At 39.4% G+C, this 24,468-nt stretch overlaps 1 protein-coding gene across 1 annotated transcript in view; it reads left to right on the forward strand.

Moving 5' to 3' along the window:
* The window catches only part of TEX10 (testis expressed 10), a 128,804-nt gene extending 104,558 nt beyond the window's left edge, over positions 1–24,246 (forward strand). Inside the window, exons 11-14 of the mRNA XM_089669453.1 lie at positions 17,001–17,081; positions 17,677–17,855; positions 21,549–21,759; positions 22,642–24,246. Of these exons, the coding sequence (XP_089525579.1) occupies positions 17,001–17,081; positions 17,677–17,855; positions 21,549–21,759; positions 22,642–22,731 (561 nt within the window). The 3' untranslated portion in view covers positions 22,732–24,246. The remainder of the gene's footprint in view (positions 1–17,000; positions 17,082–17,676; positions 17,856–21,548; positions 21,760–22,641) is intronic.
* The last annotated feature ends 222 nt before the right edge of the window (positions 24,247–24,468 follow it).

Here is a 24,468-nt window from a genome sequence, read left to right on the forward strand (position 1 = left end):
TGTTATAGTCAGAGTTTCCTTAATGTTGTTGTAACTTATGTGCCATTGATGTGCGCATTAGTGGCAGTGTGTGCAGAAGTTCTAATTTCTGCCATGGACAGGAACATATCTCATTGCTAGAAGAAGAGGTGTTTGTGGTTGCCTAGCAGACCAACCAGCTGGCAGTCTACCCCATCAGGTGCATATCTGGTGCAGGCCTAAGGGAAAAATAATCGCGCAAGATTGACAGCAGCCTAGTTTGGGGAATCTCAAATGCATGGGGCAATCACTTAGAAGCTACATGATTTTTTTGAGCGCACCAGATTTTATGGGAAATTTGTTTTTGCCGTTATGTGGTCCAGCTCAGCCTTTCTCAACCGGGGTGCCTTGAGGTTTCTTCAGGGGTGCCTTGGAAAGATTTCTTAAAATTGCCCAAAATTTGTATACAAGCCAGCGGGTGGAACAAGCCTGTCTTTTAGTTACACAAAGCCACAGGTTTTCATAGTGCGCCATTACGACCTTCTACCCGCCAGCATCCTGACAAGCTATGACATCATCGGTTGATAAGGAGGATATCAGCTGCCTGCACATCTCCCCTACCCCTTTGCACCAGTGCTGGGGTCACATTAGCTCAGTGATGGAGAAAAACATTGGAATACTAGTCAGTTTTGTGAGTGGCATTTCTATTGTTTGACCCCATATTAAGGTTTTATACAGTTTTACACTATGGGATGTCTGGTTTTGTTTTGATTTATGCTGAAGATAATAAAACACTGCCTGTGGAGGAGAGGAGTTGCCTAACATGGATGCAGATCTAGTGGAAAGTTATTGGTTACATCTATGTGGGGCACCAGTGTGAACACAGTGAAGCACTTGTCAATTCAGTATGGAGTATCACCGTTACAGATACAGCACCTTTGCACCAATTATTCACATGTTGGGACTGAATATTAATATTTTATTTGTATTTTGCTCAGTGTTATCACTTTAAAGACTGCACAGTTTATTTTGTCAATTTGTGACCTTAGCACGGTCCATTTTTGAAATATATAAGACTATGTTTGTGGATGTTGCTTTTTAGCTCTGAGGAAGGGGGTTCAGCTCCCGAAACGCGTCAGCTTATCCGCATTTAGACACAGCACCTTTGTGACTTTTTTGTGGACCCTATACACTGCTTTTAATATCGTTGGTTTGTGAGTATACATCCATTTGTTAATTCATGAAAACACGTGGTGTACCACGGTAATGCACGATGAGAGTGCGCCCTTGTCGGTTCATATCTGTGCAGGTGGTGTCGCTGCAGGACCCGCACAAATACCAGCATCTGCAACCATCCGCACAGAGAAATGCTGGACATCCTAATGACATTCTGCCTGCACTTGAAATCGCAACCGCACTGAGAACCTCAGTTCCCATGTGAGCTGCAATTTAGAAATAGTGCAAGGACTTCTTTCCTACGTGTCCCAGGGCACTGCAGCCCACTAAAAAAAAATGGGCTGTCATGTCCACGCAATTTGTGGCCTGCAATGCCACACAGGTGTGAATCTAGCCTTAAGGTTTGCATCTATTTCCAGTTTTTCAAACCTAGAAGTGACAGATTTGGAGGTAAGGAGTGCACATCTGTTTACATTCACCTGCCCATTGACCCAGCATGGACCCTTTAAGCTCCGTGAAGAAAACAAAATGAAAAGACATGGATGTCACAGAAGTGACATTTGTAGTGTTTGGCTCTGACTATAGCATAAGGCAACATCCACCATTTAAGTATTTGTTATGCCCATTTTGGGAACAAAAAATGGTTCTGAAGTAAAGATTCAGCAACAAATAATTTGCCTCATCACTGGTTATCTGGCTTTCGGATCCCTTTATTTTTAAAATCAGGGCATATGTTTGACAGTGGATTTGTAGACTGATGATATACAATATTGTGAAGGTCTGCTGAAAGCTGGTTCCCTCCCCCCTTTCCCCAAGCGCACACATACACTCTCACAAAATTAGAATTATTTGAATTTGTATTAATCCACTCTAACACATGCTACTTCTTAAACATTTCAGCCCAGGGCTATTTAACAAAGGCAAGATACAAGCAATGCTCCTAATTGACAAATGATAACCGAATGTTGTCTCTACTTTCTTTGATCATTGCCTTGGGTTCTTTCATTTACATTACCATTTCTTATTAACGTAATGAAAAAAAGTTCTATTTTCCTGTAGTCTCTTTTAAATTACCTTTTACTCATTCATCCTACTCTTACTTTACACAGGGCTTTTTTACCGTTAAAATATCTATGCTTTTTACTATGTATTCTTTTATAGATTCAATTGCAATGTCCATTATTATTAGAAACCATTTTTAATATTTGTTTAAGAATTATTTACACAATATTACCTTTATCTTATAAAGGATCGAGGGGCAATACTCCAGTTATTTTGTAAATTATGTTCAATTAAAACATTTTAAAATAAAGTTTTACTTTGAACGTTTCAAATGTGTAGTTGATAGCCATTGAGCAAATCTCTGGAGGCTGGAACAGGTCTAACCAAGGCAAAGTATTAAATAATGCTAAAGTATTGAGGACAACACAGACAACTTCATTATAGGCTACAATGCCTATAACAAGTATTGGCCACAAATATCTGTTGGATTTAAACAGGGTGGATTTGATTTAAATCAAACTGATTTAAATCACGATTTAAATCACTAGTCAGTAAGGCTGGATGTAAATCCTAGTTTTCTACATAAAGACTAATTCTTGCTGGTATAACTTTAATATACAAGTAGATGAAGATTTTTAGAATAACAACTTTTCATATTAGTTTTTTTATCCCCAGTTTCATAGGTTAATCATTCATATTTGGACAACTTTTCTGTTGTACTTAGGAAGGAGAAAAATAATCATTACCTTAATAATAACAATTTAAATAGATTTATTCATCTGAAACAATAACATTCCAGCATATGTGATTTGCTTAAACATCCATGTTTGGTAACTAATTTGGCTAAACAAAATATATATATTTTAAGAACCTTAGACTGTCAGCCCCTTCCTCCTCACACTTAGTTTCACTTTCTTCTTGTGCAGATCTATTCCACTCCAAACAATCAGAAAAATATTCTTTCTATTCTATTCACTGAACTTCTTGAAACTTAGCACTGAAGGGGTTGATTCTGTATTCATAGGTTTGTAGAAGTTAGGATGAAGGTCTTTTTTTTAACTCTGTTCATGTTATAACATTTTTGCTGTGAAGAAGAGGCATGTGATCTCCGCTGAGTCAAATTCAGTTTTGAGAACTGCAAAAGTAAACCGAGCATCTGTGATAATATCTTGTAGGCAGAGAAACTGCCCAATAATCTTACAGAAACCTCTGGAAGAGCATGACATTGTGAATGGATTCATGGGATTTATGTACCAAAAAAATTAAACATATACAGCCTTATTCTACATAATTAAAAGACTAATCTTTATTTCATGATGGAATAACCTTTGGATGGTAATATATTTTCCTCAAAAAGCATTTTATTTTTAAAAAAATCAGATTTAAATAAAAAAAATCTGATTTTTCAGATTTTTTTTAAAAAAAATCATTGATTTTTATCCACCCTGGATTTAAATCTGGACTTTGCCATTCTGGAACATTCTTGCGTCGATTTGGTTTTATGTTTGGGTTGTTGTTTTACTGGTAGGCAAATCTCCAAAGTCTTTGCATTTCCTGGAGGAAAACCCAATGCAGTCTGCAAGAAACCAAAGTCTTCAGAGACTCCATCTTGTCTTCTGGAAGTGAGAGGTTATGAGAGTTTAAAGCTAAACTCCAAGACAACTAGGAACCCTTCCTTGCAGTGTGGCTGTGCCCACACTGCAACAGTTAACTGCCTGTCTAGGTGTAGGGAAACAATAAAAACGCTTTTATTTACCTGATTCCGTTGTACCTGCAGGCTCCTCTGCACTGATAGACCACAGGAGGTGGACGTGAGGGACAGTCCACCTCAATAGTCCACCACTATTCTGTTTTTTCCTTGCCCTGTTATGTTTAACTGTGGGGATGGAAAATGTAGTAGGAATAGAAGCAGAATGTTCTCGAAGAAAAATGACTGGATTAGGACCCACAGGTGCCCTGCGACCTTTCTTAGGAATAAGAGGTAATTTTTAGCTGGTGAGTGTACCTGGGGGAAGACTGGCACAGAGGTGGAACACAGAGGTTGGTTGAAAGGAATTGCCTTGGCATTTATATATAAACCGCAACTGATTTGGTGTATGAAACCTATAAGAATACGCTTTAGAAGTGGATTACACTGGGAACTGTTTGGACAGCTGCATTAGTAAGTTGTTCACGGATGCTTTGTTTTGTTTGCTATATTTTTGTGTTTGTCTATGTTTATGCTATTGGATACCTTAGTGCATTCTCTGCAAAAATGTCCCATTAGTTGTATCACCACCCCCACCAACCTCCCACCAACCTCCCTATGTACATACCTAAGTCTAGATCCAGCGCTGTGCCCGCCATCGGTTCCTGCTGCTGTCAATCAAATATGTGTCATGTGTCATGCTGTGTGCATCTTTGGACACATACAGCTTGCTATGTGGTGCACACAGAAGAGGAGGAGCCAAGAGCACTGGTGGGGACCCCATAAGTGGTTTGAAGCTGCTCTGTGCAATATCATGTATATTATATTAGGGAAACAAATTAAGCTTTTTCCATTGCTTTATACATTGTCCAATTTTATGTTTTGGGCAAGCACTGGGCAAATGATATATATTGATGATATCAATTTTATGATATAGGCTTTTGGGTTAGGGGACAGCACAGAGCAACAGGATCAACAATTGCACCCATTAATTGCTCACATCACAAGCATGCAGTGTACAGAGCTAATCCAAGCGACTCTGGACCTTGCAATCTCTGTAAAGACCAATTGTAGCCGCCACAATGTAAACAGTACTACTTGTTTATTCGTCTGTCCTTTTTCTCACAGCAGAGTAATTGGGAACTAATACATTGTTTATTGGTTCTAGATCGCAGACAGCAGGTTTTGGATAGGGATGGGGTTGTAAGCTTTGAATTTTTTTTTTTTAACCCTTTCACCTCCAGCTACCTTCTTAAGCTGGTAATACATAGATCGAAATTCGGCCATTTCAGCAGGGCCTGGCTGAATTTCAATCTATGTGTGGCCACTGTGGTTGTACTGATCAACTTCTCTTCAACCACCCTGTTGGCATTGTTTTGCTGGAGCATCATTACAGGCAAGAGACTGCAGCATTGATATGTATATTCTGATGGCGGGGAGTCTCTTCGCTGTCAGAATACAATGACACTGTGTGAGGTATTCCTGCATACATATTGAATGTGTGGATGGGGGAATTGGGTCAGATCTCCATCCAGTATATTAACCCTTCATTTCCCTTATTCTGCTCATCCCCCCACTATATGTGACTTGTACAATATCTCCTCCACCTTCTCCCGTCTCCCTCTATGTATAACCTGTACTTGAAGTATCTAGTGCAACATTATTTAGCTCCATTTTTTTAACCATCTCATTATCAGCATTTTCTGGCAAAAAATTAGATCAACTCATCAGATCAAGGAGAAAACCATTATTTTAAAAAATAGTTTTTTTTTGCTTATAATGGAACTTAAGTCAGAAAATGAAGCCCTGTAAGCTCACTTTAGGCTGTCCTCTTTTGCAGGAATACCTATGTAAAACATTAAAAATAAGTTCTCAGCACTGTGCCTAACTTCAGAGCCACTAAAAGGCAAATCTGCTGACAGCCTCAAGATTTACTGTTTAAAGAGACAAGAAAGCAGCAGGAATGATATAGACAGTGTGGAGGAGCACAGATTATTGAGGGAGAAATAAAAAGCATGTGAGGTGCTAGGGCAAACTCTGCAGCCAAAGGGACAAACATAGTGTCTTGTCTTATCTCCCTGATATTTTCTGTCTCCCTCACTGGCATCCTGTGAACTTCAGCACTGTAAAGCTTCTGTCAGCCTTCCTCTGTATCTGAACCGAGACATAGAATCAAGGCTGGGAATATACGTGTTTTAATTGAAGAAAATTGCATATAGCTATTTAGACCAAGGAGAAGAAAGTAACTGTTCAACTTCTCAGCAAGAAGAAGCAGGAGCAATGCTGGAGCCAATTTACAGTACACGCTCATATTAGCAGCATAATTATTCATGTGGAATGTATGTTCCCTTTTAACCATTTCAATACCGGGCAATTTTACCCCTTCCTGCCCAGGCCAGTTTTCAGGTTTCAGCACTCTCCCACTTTGAATGACTATTGCGCGGTCATACAACATTGTACCCAAACTAAAATTTTATCATTTTCTTCACACAACTAGAGCTTTCTTTTGGTGGTATTTAATCACCACTGGGGTTTTTATTTTTTGCTAAATTAACAAAAAAAGGCCAAAAATTTAGAAAAAAAAGAAGTTTTTCTTTCTGTTATAAAAGTTTGCAAATGAATAATAATAAATAAGAGTTCACAAACTATGGTATAGATCTGAATATTGATCAGTCCTGAAGTACTGACAGCCAATCTAATTTCTTGAGGTCCAAGAATGTCAGAACAGTACAGATATCCCCCAAATGACCCCTTTTTGCAAAGTAGACAGTCCGACGTACTTCATAAGAGGCATGGCAAGTTTTTTGAAGTTGTTTTTCTTTTTTTTTTTTTTGTCATAATTTTTTTTTACATATTGTCACCAGTGCAGTACAGCGTCATCATATAACTGGCATGGTGGTGATCAGGGACACTGACTGGTGACAGTATGAAAAAAAAATATATTTTTTTTTTACTAAATTTTTTTCTTTTTTTTTTCATATTTCACTATGACCAAAGTAGTACAATGTTACCATAGTAACATTGTACTACTTTGGGGAAGTGATCAGTATTTTGTTTGTTTTTTTACACAATTTGCTTATAGCAAAGGATTACTTTGCTATAAGCAAGCATTTACCTGAATGACATCGATTCATTCAGGGTTTTTTTTTTTTTTTTTTTGTGCTTAGCTGTGATTTGGCCACAGCTAATCACATGACGTGCATGTGATTAGCTGTGACCATTCACAGCTAGACACTAGTATACAATGGATGGCATGAATGAAGCCATCCATTGTATACAACTGTCATGTGACCTGCTGTAATTGGTCACATCAGGTCACATGGTACCGGCAACGGGGCCGATACTCAGATCTGTCATCGGCCGTGTCCGAGGTACACGGCCGGTGACAGATCGCGACGCTGCGCAACTCTGCAGGAGCGCAATCTGCGCATGTGCGGGAGGACGCCATATGGCGTCCACCCGGAACACTGATGACATTTGCCGCCCGCCATTCGGCCATAGGGCGGGCGGCAAATGGTTAAAAGAACATTAATTGTTACCATACTATTATGTGCAATGTTACGCTTTAAAGTGCAGGACACCCCAAAAGTTTTTTTCCTATAATTACATTTCAAAATGATTTTTTTTTTTTTAGTTTTACCAATAGCTTTCATGTAGACTTATGAATGTGACAGTGCATAACATCAAATAAATACTGTAGATTTCATTAATGCTTATCAGATAAATTAATCATTGTAGAAGACTGCCTAAGGTGGTAAATGCTGATAATTATGTTTTCTCTTTCATTGTCATGTCACCTCAAATTTATTTTACTTTTAGAGGGGCATGTTAGACATATATTTAAAGAATCATGGGAAAAACATTTTTTGCGTGTAGCTTAAATTAGGGGCAAGACAGATTACCGAAACTTGATTCTTATCTCTTTTGATATATATATATTTTTTTTTAACTAAACTTGTCACACACTGGGAAATTCGGACTGATAATACGATGGAAAAATGCAACACTGTTTGCAGGCATCATTCACACAGAATCTGCTACTGCAGATCCAACGATACAGAATGATTCTTGCTGATAATACTGGTAGACAGCTCGGAGAGGGGGAGGGGAGTATTTAGTTGAAAGCTTTTTAAAGATGTACCTTGTATGCCCAAGGTCCTAAACTAATTAACTACGTGCCCTCCAGAAGATTTGCCCCCCTTCATGACCAGGCCATTTGTTGCTGTTCGGCACTGCGCTATTTCAACTGGTAATTGCGTGGTCGTGCAATGCCGTACCCAAACAAAATTTATGTCCTTTTTTTCACACAGAGCTTTCTTTTGGTGGTATTTGATCACCTCTGCGATTTTTACTTTTTGCGCTATAAACAAAAAAAGACTGAAAATTTTAAAAAAAAACGATATTTTTCACTTTTGGCTATAAAAAATATCCAATAAACTCGGTTATAAATTTAGGCCAAAATGTATTCTGATAGTTGTCTTTGGTAAAAAAAAAATCCCAGTACATGAACATTAATTGGTTTGTGTAAACGTTAGTGTCTACAAACTATAGTATATATATTGGAATTTAAGTAGCTTTTACTTTCTGATTGTCTATCACATTTCTTGAGGTGCTAAAATGTCAGGGCAGTACAACCCCCTCAAATGACCCCTTTTTGGAAAAGTAGACACCCCCAGGATTTTGCAGAGAGGCATGTTGAATCCATGGAGCATTTTTTTTTTTTTTTTTTTTACACAAAGTTGTCACTTTATTGATATATTGCTCATGCATGCCATGGGTATATGTGGAATAACACCCCAAAACACATTCTTCTACTTCTGGGTATGGGGATACCACATGTGAGAGGCATTTTGGCAGCCTAGCTTACATACAGGCCCCCAAAATCCAATGACCACCTCCAGGCTTTCAAAGGGCATATTTCCTCATATCACTTCCCCACTACCTATCACAGTTTTGGAGACTAAAATGCCAGGATAGTACAAACACCCCCCCCCCCCCAAATGACCCCTTTTTGGAAAGTAGACACCCCAAGGAATTTGATAAGAGGCATATTGGGTATTTTATAAATATCATTTTTGTCACAGGGTTTTGAAAAAGAAAAGAAAAAATACATTTTCGTTTTCTTTCTTCGTTTTCCAAAAACGTGGCAACAAATGAGATCTGCAGAATACTCACCATGCCTCTTAGCAAAAATCTAAATGACCCCTTTTTGGAAAGTAGACACTCCTAGAGAGGTTGCTTATACTATCCTGGCATTTCAGGGCCATCATTAGAAGCTTGTGCCACACATCACCTACTCTTGAAGACCAAGCCTTTTCTGACACTTTTTGTTCACATGAAAAAACAGTTTTTCTGATAGAAAATTACTTTGAACCCCGAAACATTATATATATTTTTTAAAGCAGAGGTCCTAGAGAATAAAACGGTGGGTGTTTTACGATACACATTATTTGCACAGCGATTTTTCAAATGCAAATCTTTTGGGAAAAATACACTTTTTAGAATTGTAATGCACAAACAGACAATATATTGTCAAATTGTTTTACAGTTTACAAAAGATGATTTTGTGCTGAGTAAATAGATACCAAACATGACATGCTTTAAAATTGCGTATGCTGGTGCAATGCAACAAAGTACATACATTTTATTGATAGACAATGTTTTAAAAGCCTTTACAGGTCACCAATTTATATTTGCACAGGAAGTCTAGTGTTAGAATTACTGCCCTCGATCTGACATTTAGTGATACCTCACATGCATAGTGCAACCGCTGTTTACATGCCATTACGGGGTCAACGCTTGTGCGCGCAGGGGGACAAGAGTGCTTTTTTTTTTCTTTTTTCTTCTTTTTTTTTTTTTTTTTTTTACATTTTTACACTGTCTTTTTTTTTTTTTTGTAATCACTTTAATTGCTATCACAGGGACTGCAATAGGAATTGACAGGTATTATTTTTTGAGATATCTCCTCTGCCCTTACATCATCTGATCTCACCAAGATCAGTGTGATCAGATGCTTTCCCAATTTACAAATGGCGCTGTTTATATTCTGCTAAACTGAAGTGAAGAAATGCTCGAAGCTTCCGATTTCTTAGACTATAGAGATGATTGAAGTCATTCTGGTCTTTGATCAGCTTTATAGTCAGCCAGCGGATCTGCCAGCTGCGTTCTGGAGAGTCAAAGAAAACTGTGGAAGATGGCAGTCGTAAAAACAATTCACCAGGTAATTGGCCACTAGGATTACTTTTAAATGAAAGCCGACTGCCAGCTGAAAAAAACGATACCAGGATAATGCATGTAGCTGCAGGCATCATCCCGGTATAACCACTCAAAACCCAGCTGCGTACCGGTATATTGTTGGTCCATGTTGGGCATATACAGTTGTGTTCAAAATGATAGCAGTCAGACATCACTAACTGGATCAATCACTGTTTTTGGTAGAATTGATATTTCTACATGGCAAATAATTTCCTAGCAGGTATAGTAGAGTAATAGAAATCCAACAGACCCAACAGTCATGACATGCATGCTGCTGATTCTGTGTCATTGAATCACTAATTGAAAGGGGCATGTTCAAAATAATAGCAGTGTGGAGTTCTATTAGTGAGGTCATTCATTCTTTGAAAAACAGGTGGCAATTATTGCCCTTATTTAAGGAAGGAAGGCAGCAAATGTTGTACATGCTGGTTACAGTGCATTTCTCTCTGAAATTCTGAGGAAAATGGGTCGTTCCAGACATTGTTCAGAAGAACAGCGTACCTTGATTAAAAAGTTGATTGGAGAGGGGAAACATATAAAGAAGTGCAAAAAATGATAGGCCGCTCAGCTAAAATGATCGCAAATGCTTTAAAATGGCAACCAAAACCTGAAAGATGTGGAAGAAAGCGAAAAACTATCATTGGAATGGATAGAAGAATAGCCAAAATGGCAAGGACTCAGCCAACAATCAGCTCCAGGAAGATCAAAGAAAGTGTGACGTTCCCTGTGAGGACTGTTACAATTAGACTCCTATGTGAAGCCAAGCTATCTGCAAGAAGTCCCCGCAAAGTCCCGCTGTTGGAAAAAAGACATGTGCTGAAGAGGTTACAATTTGCCAAAGAGCACATTGACTGGCCTAAAGAGAAATGGCGCAACATTTTGTGGACTGATGAAAGTAAGATTGTTCTTTTTGGGTCTAGTGGGCGGAGACAGTTTGTCAGACGACCCCCAAACCAAACACTGAATTCAAGCCACAGTACACTGTGGAGACAGTGAAGCATGGTGGTGCAAGCATCATGATATGGGGATGTTTCTCATACTATGGTGTTGGGCCTATTTATCGCATACCAGGGATCATGGATCAGTTTGAATTCATCAGAATACTTGAAGAGGTCATGCTGCCTTATGCTGAAGAGGAAATGCCCTTGAAATGGGTGTTCCAACAAGACAACGACCCAAAACACACCAGTAAATGTGCAACATCTTGGTTCCAGACCAACAAGATTGACGTTATGGAGTGGCCAGCCCAATCCCCGGATCTTAATCCAATAGAAGACTTGTGTGTGGACATCAAAAATGCCGTTTCTGAGGCAAAACCAAGAAATAGAGAAGAACTGTGGAATGTAGTCCAATCATCCTGGGCTGGAATACCTGTTCACAGGGGCCAGAAGTTGGGTGACTCCATGCAACACAGATGTACAGCAGTTCTCAGAAACAGTGCGACTACAACCAAATATTCATCAAGTCATTCAAAGGAAAGCAAAATCTTCAAACATTTTTCAGTTTATATAGTGAATGTTTGAGTTTGTAAAGAAGAATACAAACACTGCGATTTTTTTGAACCGTCTAATATTCACTTTTCTTCAATTTTTTTTTTTAGAGGAACAACACAAATTTGATATATTTTTCTTCATGTTGTGATTTGGAATAGAATGTGTCGTGTTCCCAATGCATTTGTGTGGATGGAAATAAAAGCTATTAGAAGGATTTTGAGCTTTATTCACTTTTTTCAACACACTGCTATTATTTTGAACACAGCTGACTGTATGTAACAGCAGAGAACACGGGCATATGATGAATCGGGTCTGTGGACCAATATGACTGCAATTCATTCTTTTTTGTAATACCCATGTAGAAGGTTAGGCCCAAATAAAAGTATTAAATTCAGAAATCGTGATAGGTTCCCATGTGAATTGTCTGACAAGAGCTGAATTTGGGTGGGCGGTGATGTATTGTTGTGCCTATAAATTGCCTTGGCCCACAATCAATTGGTACAAATCTTCCATGAAAAAAAGTGGAGGGGCTAAATGCTAGCTGTGGCAGCAAACTGGGCTGATCCTGCTAACACTGCTTTTTTGTGGACACTATACAAATAAAGTACTAGTATAGTTCTGTTCATGATCAATATATTGATCTGTACAAACACTATACTAGTAATGGGGTTGATCAGTGACCTATAGTGTGCGGGCAATGCTAGCTGACCCTGACGCTTTCTGATGTCGCTAGTGGCAGTGATCAGTGAAAAATTCTATATACTGACACTGTACTAATGGCACTGGCAGGGTGACGGGCCGATCAAAGGGTTAAATGTACTAATCGACCGTGTGTGGGTGTTTGTGTGTAAAATGTAGTGCTTTTACTTGGTGGCGTGCTCTCTTCTCTCCCTGGACCAACTGGGGGGGAAGGGGGCAGTGGGGGGCGCAGGTGCGTTCACACCCCAAAATAGGAAGCGACACTTAGATTGTAAACTGCTTAATGGCCAGGGATGAAGTAAATATACAAATGTATATGTAAAGTGCTATGTAAATTGACGATTCTATATAAGTACCTGTAATAAACAAGGACGTTACAAAGAGGCAAAAAACACAGTAAGGGACTTATTTAAGACTTCAACACACATTAAAATGCCTACCACTTCAACATCATTTTGTGATGCTTCAGTGATGCTTTTTTGAAGCTTTAACGAAGCTTGGCAGATGCCCTGTACGTGTGTTGAATTTTCTATTTGTTTTAAAGGGGCCCAGTAGAACCCTAGCTTAGTAGTACCCCCACTCAGATTCCCAGCTCCTTAATACACCTGTTCAGCATTTGGTACCCTGGTTCAGCAGATTGGACAAATTGGGTGCAGCGACACACGGGATGCCTTTGCTGTCATTGTGTTCTTGATGGGCGTCACATGCGTCCCTGGGCCTTTGAGGAGTGGGCTACCTCCAGGCACACCTTCCCCTAATCTATCCATTCTTATATGTTATCCTACTATGGAGACTCTGGAAATTAGAGTTAGGACCACAGTATATACAGAGGTCCCTTGGTGCAAGCACTGTGGCTTATGTATCTATGTGCAAACAAAACCCTCTGTTTTTTACGCAAACTGTTGGACAGGGCAAATGTGGTTGTTTGCAGGCTGGGAAACCTTTTGTCTGTTTAAATTTCCAAATATATATGTGAAGTGGAGATCACTGCTGATGATGTCTTCCTCATGCGCTGTTTGGTGTCCCAGTACATCGTGGGATATCTCATACCTTCAAAACAAACAAAGCTAAAGCTGAACAAAAGACTCTCAAAAGCTGCAGGTGCTGTAAGCGAGATTTGTCATAGACTTCTGTTGGAGGCTTCGAAGCACCATGAAAGCTACATGGAGTATAATTTTTCAAGTGAAGTAAATCAAGCAGAACGTGTGAACTGGACTGTAAAATAAAATGGTTATTTTATTTAGAGACAGGGGCTTTGATTGGCATCCACAGTGCTTTAAAAAAGCATGTCCAATGCCACATTTCGAAGCAAGTATAAACGAGCCATAAGAAACTAATTTCTTCAAAAATAAATTACAGAGCCATTAAGTAGTAGATGTGGACCGCGAAGCAATGGCCTGGTCTGATGAATCATGTTTTCTTTTACGTCATGTGGATAGCTGGGTGCATAAATGTTGCTTACCTGGGGAAGAGATGGCACCAGGATGCAGTATAGGAAGAAGGCAAGCCGTTGGAGGCAGTGTGATGCTTTGGACAATGTTCTTCTGGTAAACCTTGATCCTGCCATTCATGTGGATGTTACTTTGACATGTACCATCTACCTAAACATTGTTGCTGACCAAGCACTCCCCTTTATGAAAATTGTATTTCCTGATGGCAGTGGCCTCTTTCAGCAGGATAGCATGCCCTGCAAAACTGCAGAAATGGTAGAGTGGTTTGAGGAATGCAGCAAAGTGTTTGAGGTGTTGACTTGGCCTCAAAATTCCCCAGATCTCAATTCATCGAGCATCTGTGGAATGTGTTGAAAAAAACAAGTCCGATCCATGGTGGCCCTGCCTTGCAGCTTACAGAACTTAAGAATCTGCTTGGTGGCTTGGTGCCAGAAACCTCAGCATACCTTCAGAGGCCTAGTGGCATCCATGCTGCGATGGGTCAAGGCAGTTTGGGTGGCAAAAGGGGGACCTACACAATATTAGGTGTGTTATGAAAATGTTATGACCGGTCGGTGTATTTGTCAATGGACTTCAGCTCCTCATAAGGATTCCATTAGGCAAAATGTGAGTTATCTGGAGTTATCTTCCATATGGCTATGCCTGGTACAGCCCCCTTGACAGTTCTTCCTTTGCATCCATCAAAGATGCCCAAAAAAGTGTAGCTGTCTCCTCTAAATTCAAGGAAGCAGCAACACTCTACTAAAGATATCCTTGTGTCTCCATGATGTAGAGGCTTAGTAGTCCTACAGAGTAACTTCATTTTTAATTGCTGCTGTGACCTTGATTTTTTCATCATTACCTATGGCTGATGATTATAGAAGTGATAGGGGTGTAGTTTGACTGGTAAAGTGCAAACATTATCCAAAAACAAAGCTCAAACTGGCTAGTATGATGTGCAACCATTGATTCAATCCACATCCATCTTGCAGTCAGTTTTTTTCACTTGTTTGTTCTCTGGATCTTGATGTGCCTGAACTCCTTCACAAAAAGCACATTCCATTCCTTCTATAGGGAATGTAGTGGTCTTGGATTTAATGGTTCTCTGCTCTGTTGATTGAGGCTCAAGGGACGATGTCGCTTCTACCCAAATCTTCTCATACAGTACATCCTTCCAACAATGATGTTGTCTTGGTATCCTGGTTATGAAAATGACTAATATATATCATTTCAAAAATAAATGTTCTCCATAGTAGTATACTTAACCTCAGCGGTTTTCCCGAGTGTAGCTCGGGGTAAAATTTCAATACCAAGAGCGGTAACCCCGAGCTACACTCGGGTTTACCATGCGGCGTTACTCTGGGGGTCCCTGCAGCACTTACCTTGTCCTTCGCTCCCGCGATGTGTCCCCTGCAGCGCCCCCGGCCGATGCCGGCATCCGGCTTCTGTGTTCCGGTCCCTGTGACGTCGGGAAGTACGGGCACCGGAACCGGCGGGAAATTTGAAATTTTTAAAAATGGCATTTTTGCTGTCATTGCTGTTTCAAACCATTTCACATATATTTTGTCCCTACTGCTTTGTCCGGCGCCCTGCCTGCATTTTGACTAATCTTTCTGCCTGGAAACTTAGAAAAGTCCATGGCGTCCAAAAAGCGTCCCTTTACGTCAAAAGCGGTTTTAGAACAGCGATAGTAAATCAGAACCACTTGCAGAATTGAGTGATAATGATTCGTGGGGGAAATTCGTCATCAGACACTGAAAACGATTTTGCGACTTTGCTCAGCGATGTGCGAATTTGCCTCTGTATTTCAAATTTCAGTGTTTTTGGTTTGATTATATTATTGAATTAAATGTATTATTATATTATTATTTTTTATGATTATTTATAATTTATGATTTCGTGTTTCAAGTTTTATTATATCCGGGATGTTTACTAGACTCTTGTTCGGACAGATTTCAGTGAGTTATTCCTAAAAATTACAGCCTACAATAAAAAACTACATATTTCCATGCAAAATAATGTTACCGCTTTCAGCACTAAAAATTGGAAAGAATCATACCGCCGAGGAGGTTAATGTATTATTAATTGGTTATTAGGAGTGATTCAGGATTTCGAACATCAGGATTTTTTTAAAATACAAAATACAAATCTCTTAAAGTGTTTGTTACCCCAGCATTTCCTATTCCTGATATATGTATGTTGTATGATGTACTTGTGTTAAAAAGTATCCTGTTCTCATTGTATTCCTTTTGTGTGAAATCTATACACAGATACATACAAAGACACTTTGCCTTGCATATCTATTTTAAACTAATTGGGTTATTTTCTAAAGTGAGGGTTCACATATACTTTATGTACCATCAAAGATGAAGATTTTGCAAAAGTCATGACAAACTAATACTACATTAAATTCTTTTATGCCCATTTAGTTGTGTTGCTTTTTTCCCAACAGATGTTGGGTAACAAGAAAGAAGGAAATGTGTTTCATAAGCTTGAGAGTGGTTGTAAGGTTTCATAGCAATGTATGACCACGTTTGCTATGTCCTAAATACAGTAATACCTCGGTTTAAGAACGCCTCGGTTAAAAGTAATGTTCGGTTTACAAATGAAAATCCACTGAAAATAATGCCTCGGTTTACAAATTTTGTATGAATTGTTTTCGCAATACGAAGTGTATGTCAGTGCTGATTTTTAAATGCAATTGCTGTCTCTTTTTTTTTTTTTTTTCTTCACTATAGCTCACAGAATTGGCTGTCACTTTCCCCAAAGTTAACGGAAATGTTGTTTCTTTTAAGAAACTAAGAAGAAACTTAGTTTGCCCCCCCCCCCCCCTTTCCTGACCCGCCAGGCTGCATGCTCTGAAAAGGGTCTGGGTATGGATTTTGGGGAGGACCCCCACGCCATTTTGTTTTAAAGTTTGGCGTAGGAGTTCCCCTCAAAATCCATACCAGACACAAAGCGCTTGGTATGGATGGGAAGGGGGACCCCACGCAGTTTTTTAAATAATTTTTTTAATTGCTGGCAATTCTTTTACATTCAGCTGTCAGTGGGGAACCCCGCTGACAGTGAAATATTAACACATGGTTGTCACTACTTTTTTCTGATCTCCGGAACAGATTCATTGGTTTTCAATGCATTCCCATGGGAAACGGCGTTTCGGTTTAAGAATTTTTCACTATAAGAAAAGTCCTGCAGAACGAATTAAATTCTTAAACCGAGGTATTACTGTAAGTGTATTTTTTTCTTTAACGTAAACCTTTGCTTTCTAGGCATTAATGAGCTTCATTTACATTTCTGCAGGCAGTATGCAGTAGCTTGTCTTCAGTGAGGTCAAGACGTCAGTGCTTTGACATTCTTCAGAATGCAATCACCAAGCATCTTGTAAGTCTTGCTCAAATTCTTGTTTCAATATATGTAATGTACTGTATAATTCCTTATCAGAAAACAGATACACATGTCCTATTTTTACTTTATCAATTGTTTTAAATAAACGGTGGGTCAGTAAAAAAGTATTTTTCAGCTCTAGTTTACTTTTTTTTTTTCCACAAGGCAGACAATTTGTAGCTATATGGTGCCTAGCTTTACAGAATTTACCACGGGGATTCTTTTCTCTGGTTTTTAAAATATTGGAAGAAACCTAATATCTATCTATATATATATATATATAATAAACTTTTATTTATTGAATTTCTAATATTTTATGTAGCATATGACTATGTGTGCCTATTAGGGAAATGAATGATGCATGCATTCATTTTTATTCATATCCTAGATTGTACGCTTGAAAGAGCAGGGCCCTCGATCCCCTTCGTGTAGTGTATTGTTACTGTCTTGTCTCATGTTCTGTCCCCCTTGCTATTGTACAGCGCTGAGCAAACCCTTTGGCGCTATATAAATACTGTATAATAATATCTGTTAATTTGTGGGTCTGATTTCAAAGGTAGCAACTTTCTAATTAAATTTTTTTTTTTTATAGGGTGGATTAATTATCATGCCTGACAGTACTATTGGATCAGTTTTACATGCCATAAATACTCTTCTTGATCAAAGCTGTGTGCTTTCAGAGACTCTGTATACCTTTTTGGCCTCCAACTGTTACAGCATTTTCAACTGCCTGCTTACAATGGAGAAAGATGCTGAGCATATACAGAAAAGGTAATCACCACACCCAGACAGCGCAAACAGATGCTTATTATTTTTTTTTTTTAAATGGCATCTGGGACACTCGTAGATGGGGGGAGTCCTCCCTGCTGAGCTGTTGTATTCTGACAGTGGGGAGACTTCCAGGCTGCAGTGCTGATCGAGCAGGGAAAATCTGACAGGGTGGTTGTACAGATCTGTCGATAGACTTTTGTACAAACTCCCTGCCCATACATCAGTGGTTCTCAACCTGTTGGTCGCGACCCCTTTGGGGGTCGAATGACCCTTTCACAGGGGTCGCCTAAGACCATCGGGAAAACACATATTTCCGATGTGTAATGAGCAGCTACTGTGTAGAAAGCAGCTACTGTGTAGAAAGCAGCTACTGTGTAGAAAGCAGCTACTGTGTAGAAAGCAGCTACTGTGTAGAAAGCAGCTACTGTGTAGAAAGCAGCTACTGTGTAGAAAGCCGCTACTGTGTTGAAAGCAGCAGTATTGGAGGTAAAACGACACTTCATGAATTATAATTACTGGGTAAACAGTTTTATGGTTGGGGGTCACCACAACATGAGGAACTGTATTAAAGGGTCACGGCATTAGGAAGGATGAGAACCACTGCCATACCATACATGGATTGAAATGTGGCCAGTCCCACTGAACCAGTTGAATTTCAATCTATTATGGCCAGCTTAGGTGCTTGTGCTTACTTAGCAATTTGACTCCTACATTTTTTTCTTTACAAACCCATATTAAAACAGGCATGCATTCAAGTGGAACATTCAACACTTATTTTACTCAATTTATTATTTTACTCGCAAGTTTAGAGATATATTGAAGTAAATGCATCAATATCCAAATCTTTAAAGCTTTGTTTCCTACGATATAAAAGAAATGCACAGAGAATTAATGATTGGTTCTGACATTGTTTTGTCAGTATTAGGGCTCATTCACACTTGAGTGTTTTACTAACTCTTGCCAAATGCCCCTATAGCGTTTGGCAAGCACTGGTCCGGCGTTTGCGGAGCATTTTTTAACGCTCAGCAAACGCCGCATGCGTGGTTCAGCGGCGGTTGCTAGGCGTTTGCCGAGCGTTAAAAACACCCCACATACACCTATAATGAATGGTGGTGTTACCGCTCCGCAACCGCGGCACCATAGACTAGAACAGGAGGCTTCAACGCCTCCTGACTCGACCAGAGGCGTCCATTTTGACGCACCGCAATGCTACCGCTCCTGTTAGAACAGCACCATGTGCTGCAATGGGGAGAATTGTTCGAGGCGTTTGGGAAGCGGTAAAAATGCTTCACAAACACCTTTCTGCCATTTGAAAACAAGGCTAGTGTGAATGTAGCCTTAATGTATAGATCACCCCACCCCTCTGCTGTCCCTGCTCAGAGTGCCGCTTACATTTTTACTGGTGCTGGATGAATCCTATTTAATATACTGTATGTGCTATCTTGCAGAGATCCAACAAGATGGTGGGTTCAGGGTTTCCAGATATACAATTTATAATATACTTTATATAAATTTATATTTTTTATATATATATTTAATATATCTTGATATACAATATAAGGCAATTATGCTTCAGAGGATATTGAACTGCCACTTCCTTGTTTCCTCTAAACTGTGGGTACCTATGGAAAAACTTACGGGGTGTAAGAATTTAGCCCCTGTTCCCTACTTGAGTTTAGATGCCCATCTGAAGCAACCTCTCCTCTGTCCCATCAACCTCTCCTCTGTCCCATCAACCTCTCCTCTGTCCCATCAACCTCTCCTCTGTCCCATCAACCTCTCCTCTGTCCCATCACACTCTTAAATTGTGTAGATATACAGTAACAGGGCAATCTCGCCTTATATGTAGAAAAGATGACAGTTGCATTCATGTTCTGCAGGATATCTTGATAAGTGGATTAGTTGTTAGGGTCTGCGTCTGTTACTGCCTTGTTTTCTTCCACAGTCGGAAAACATGTATCCCTCTGATGGCTGCTTCATCATTCCAGCACAATAGTGATATAGTGACTGCGGTTATTTAAAAATAAACAAAATCCAGCCTTGCCGCACCCTGTGAATGAAGAGTGTGGATACCGAGCTCTTTTGTGGGTAGAGACTCACATGTTTGCGTTTTTCCAGTTACCAATGCTGCTTTTATCTGACACTTCTGGGTGTCATGGATAGTATATACCCTGCTAGGTGCTATGGTTCCTCCCACTAACTGTTACATCACTACAGTGAACCATAGTGATCTAGCACTCAGTGAAGGGGGACACTATTCTGCATACCCAGAATTGTTGGAAAGTATCAGGTGCCTATAACAAAGATTTGTCTCATTCCTTGCCAGAGATGTTGGCATGCAGCGTCTTCATTCACGGGATGCTGCAAGCCTAATTTTTGTTTAAACACAAATGACAGAATCACTTTGATGCAACAGCTGTATCTTCAGACTACCTAGCTTCAGTATTTTCAGACCAGACCACCTAGCTTCAGTATTTTCAGACCAGACTACCTAGCTTCAGTATTTTCAGACCAGACCACCTAGCTTCAGTATTTTCAGACCAGACCACCTAGCTTCAATATTTTCAGCCCAGACTACCTAGCTTCAGTGTTTTTAGCCCAGACTTCCTAGCTTCAGTATTTTCAGACCAGACCACCTAGCTTCAATATCTTCAGACCAGACCACCTAGCTTCAGTATTTTCAGACCAGACTACCTAGCTTCAGTATTTTCAGACCAGACTACCTAGCTTCAATATTTTCAGACCAGACTACCTAGCTTCAATATTTTCAGACCAGACTACCTAGCTTCAGTATTTTCAGACCAGACTACCTAGCTTCAATATTTTCAGACCAGACTACCTAGCTTCAGTATTTTCAGACCAGACTACCTAGCTTCAGTATTTTCAGACCAGACCACCTAGCTTCAATATTTTCAGACCAGACTACCTAGCTTCAGTATTTTCAGACCAGACTACCTAGCTTCAGTATTTTCAGACCAGACCACCTAGCTTCAATATTTTCAGACCAGACTACCTAGCTTCAGTATTTTCAGACCAGACTACCTAGCTTCAGTATTTTCAGACCAGACCACCTAGCTTCAATATTTTCAGACCAGACTACCTAGCTTCAGTATTTTCAGACCAGACCACCTAGCTTCAATATTTTCAGACCAGACCACCTAGCTTCAATATTTTCAGACCAGACCACCTAGCTTCAGTATTTTCAGACCAATTAAGAGGAGATTAAGTGCCTGGCAGCAGGATAACCCAACTTAATAATTGACATTATTATTAATATTGTACAGGATGTATTTAGCACTAACAGTTTGCACAGCACTTTACAATGAAAGCAGACAGTACAGTTACAATACAATGTAATACAGGAGGAATTCAGGACCTAGTACATCTGGGCTATTAGAACAATTTAGAAGTGGAGTTTCAAATTATTACAAAGCTCGGTAATCATAAATGTATTTTTTAGTCTAGGATTACGCAGTGGTACATTAACATTCAACTAGCAGAACATTTACAGAACTCTTCAACTTACAATTGTGCTGCAGCTTTATTATAAGAAATTAAATGGAAATGATATAAAGAGAAATGTTTGATAGCTTGCTGCTACGTATGGAATTCTTGTTCCAGCAGCTATTAGTGGGTTTGAAATCTTTTAATGCATTAAAAATGGGATACGCTTCTTATTTTTTTCTCTTCCAGGGATAATTTATGGGGAGAATGCATTTCCTTACTCTCTATGCTGCCAAATGTTTTGAAGCTGATGTTACAGAACCTGCAAGTAAGCAGAGCTTGCCAGGAAGAGCTGCCTGTTATTGCACAGTTGCTTCGCCTTTTGCTTCAGAATCCACAGCTAAGGAGTCATATGATGACCAATGCATTCCTTGTCCAGCAAACCCTTCAAGATGTTATGGTAGGTTAAAGTAAATTGCGGCTCATATCAGATGAGGTAACTGAATTCAACTATATTTAAACCCAAACATTGTATTTATGTCCATCTCTTTAAAAGTACCATATTTTTCGCTCCATAAGACGCACCTGACCATAAGACGCATCTATGTTTTAGAGGCAGAAAACAGGAAAAAAAAATTCTGAACTAATGGACTGCAGACACAGTACAGGGGATGACCAGAGACTGCGGACAGCACAGGGATGACCAGAGACTGCGGACAGCACAGGGATGACCAGAGACTGCGAACAGCGCAGGGATGACCAGAGACTGCAGACACAGTACAGGGGATGACCAGAGACTGCGGACAGCACAGGGATGACCAGAGACTGCGGACAGTACAGGAGATGACTGCTGACCTTTGGGGAGGGGGGGGAGCGGGTACCTGAATTTGACACATGGTACAAGGCTGTTGTGAATAGCCTTGTACCATGTGACCTCTGTGATCATTCACAGATTTCACACGTAGTAAGCAATGATGTCACAAGTGACATCTTGCTTACTACTTTGCATGTGATCACTGATTGGCCAATCAGTGATCACATGATCGGGACCTCGTACAGATGTCCCGTCTGGCGATCGGTGTTTCACTGTGTCCGGAGGACACAGCGGGCACCGGATCGCGGTAGGGAGCGCGCACAGCTAGAAAAGGCGGGTGCCGTTTATGAACGGCCACCCGCCCCTGGGCTGCCACCGCCCTGCCGTTTATAAACAGCAGGCGGACGGCAAGAGGTTAATAACTAAACAATCGTAGAATGTACACTGTAAACTGCAGTATGTATATTTGAGTTTTTGATTATATACGTGGATTATTATCTGTTAATATATATTTAATTTTCATTCTAGAATTTGAAGAGCTGTGAAATTCAAGAACAGTGGCTCACTGATCTGCAGTACTGCTTTAATGTGTATCTTTCAAAACAGATACAGGAATGAGACTCGGGTGTTTTGTCATTTTAAAGAAACTTACAAAATACTACTGTATATTCAAAATGTGATATTTGTATACACACACTATATATTCTGACAATGGAAAGTTTCACAAAATTCCAAATTGCCAACATAAAGCTTTCAGTGTTCAAATAGTCTGAACCCTCTACAGATTGTTGTCACATACGTACGTTTTAAGGATTTTGTTTTTCTTTTGTATGCAATTGTCTTAAATGAGTATTTACATATTTTTGCATCAGATTTTTCAGATTTTGTTAAACAAGTAAATATGTTTTATGGCAAATGTGCTATGGTTTTCTGTTAACTTGCAGTGATAGCTTTACAGAATATTTTGTATTGAACAAACAGTGAAATTATCATTCTAACACACACTTTTTTTTTTTTTGGTACTTACACATGATCCTCACTCTGCCCCTCAACAATTTATTCTGATTCTCCCTGGTACTCAGTACATCATTACATCTCTTGGTGTAAAATGTGAAGCCGTCTCTTTATTAATAACTTTTTAAAAATGAACAACCATTTGACCTCAGACTGTAATATATGCAGGCAGATGAAGGGTCAGTCCATTAAAAATGGACATTTGAGCTTTGGGGAAAATCTCATTGGGTTTTAACCTTTAGGTTTTTTTTATGTCTGAGTAATCATACAAACAATTTACTTCATCATTATCCAGTTTCCAACTACAACCATTGAAAAGTAGTCTCCATTATTTGCATTTTGCAATTGTCACGTTTTTTAAAATGCTGGTAGGAGTTCGCCAGTTTGGGCAGCTTAAGTGGTGCATTCTCACAGCAGAAATCTCTAAAAATCTAGTGAGCATATAACCACAGTCCACTAATATCACTTTTGGTGGACTGACCCCTTAATTTTGCCTACTTCATCCTGATGATGCTTAAAATGTATTCTAAGTAATATCAAGGTTTGAAGAGCGCCATTGTTCTGCAAGGACATGCACCTTCAGGTGCCTAGGTCAGGTTCTTGAATAGTGTGTCCCAAGACCTCTGAAACTTTGGGCATTGTGATATGCAAGTTTGTATCAACTCCTTTGCTAAGAAGCTGCCCCCCAGCTGTGACTTGCTATTGCACCGTGAAGGTGATGGGCATTCCCCATTACCACAAGTGGTCAGCCTCTTTACCATGGGAGCTGTCAAAATATACAGAGCATCCTGAATTTCAGGATCCAGGGGGTGCTTAATAGGATAGCTGGATTTGACATGCAGGCGTGATATTACGTAACACTGGGTCCCTAGACACTTTGCTCTCCTGGTTTACTTTAAGCTTTTTGTTTGTAAAATAAAAATTTCCCTTCTTACTATAATGTAATATACTCACTTTATCTTTCCAACAGTTTTTACAAGAAATATTTTTTCTGTAACTGTTGTTTTTTTTTTTTTTTTTTCTTTTTAAGGTATGCTTTTGCAAAATGTTTAGTGACTTATGCCTTAGATGTACAGGAAACTTGTCTCAAGTACTTAAATAAAACAAGTGTCTTTTTAATCTTTCAGTGTCTTAATGTTACAAAATGTTTTATTTCACTGTCTGGAAACTTTTAGCAATGTCAGCCTACATATTCTTGTAGTACAGGTTTCCTTTAAACATCTCGCACATGTAGGCATGATCTTTCCTGTCCCTTGCCTTGAGCTAGGCAAATCAAAGGTAAAATTGTGTTGGTAAACCTAGCTGAATAAAAAAAAATCCATTAGGGCCAGCATTAAGGAT

The sequence above is a fragment of the Staurois parvus genome, unplaced genomic scaffold, assembly GCF_062004578.1.
Source record: "Staurois parvus isolate SC_StPar_1 unplaced genomic scaffold, SC_StPar_1.0 ptg000077l, whole genome shotgun sequence".
NCBI lineage: Eukaryota > Metazoa > Chordata > Amphibia > Anura > Ranidae > Staurois > Staurois parvus.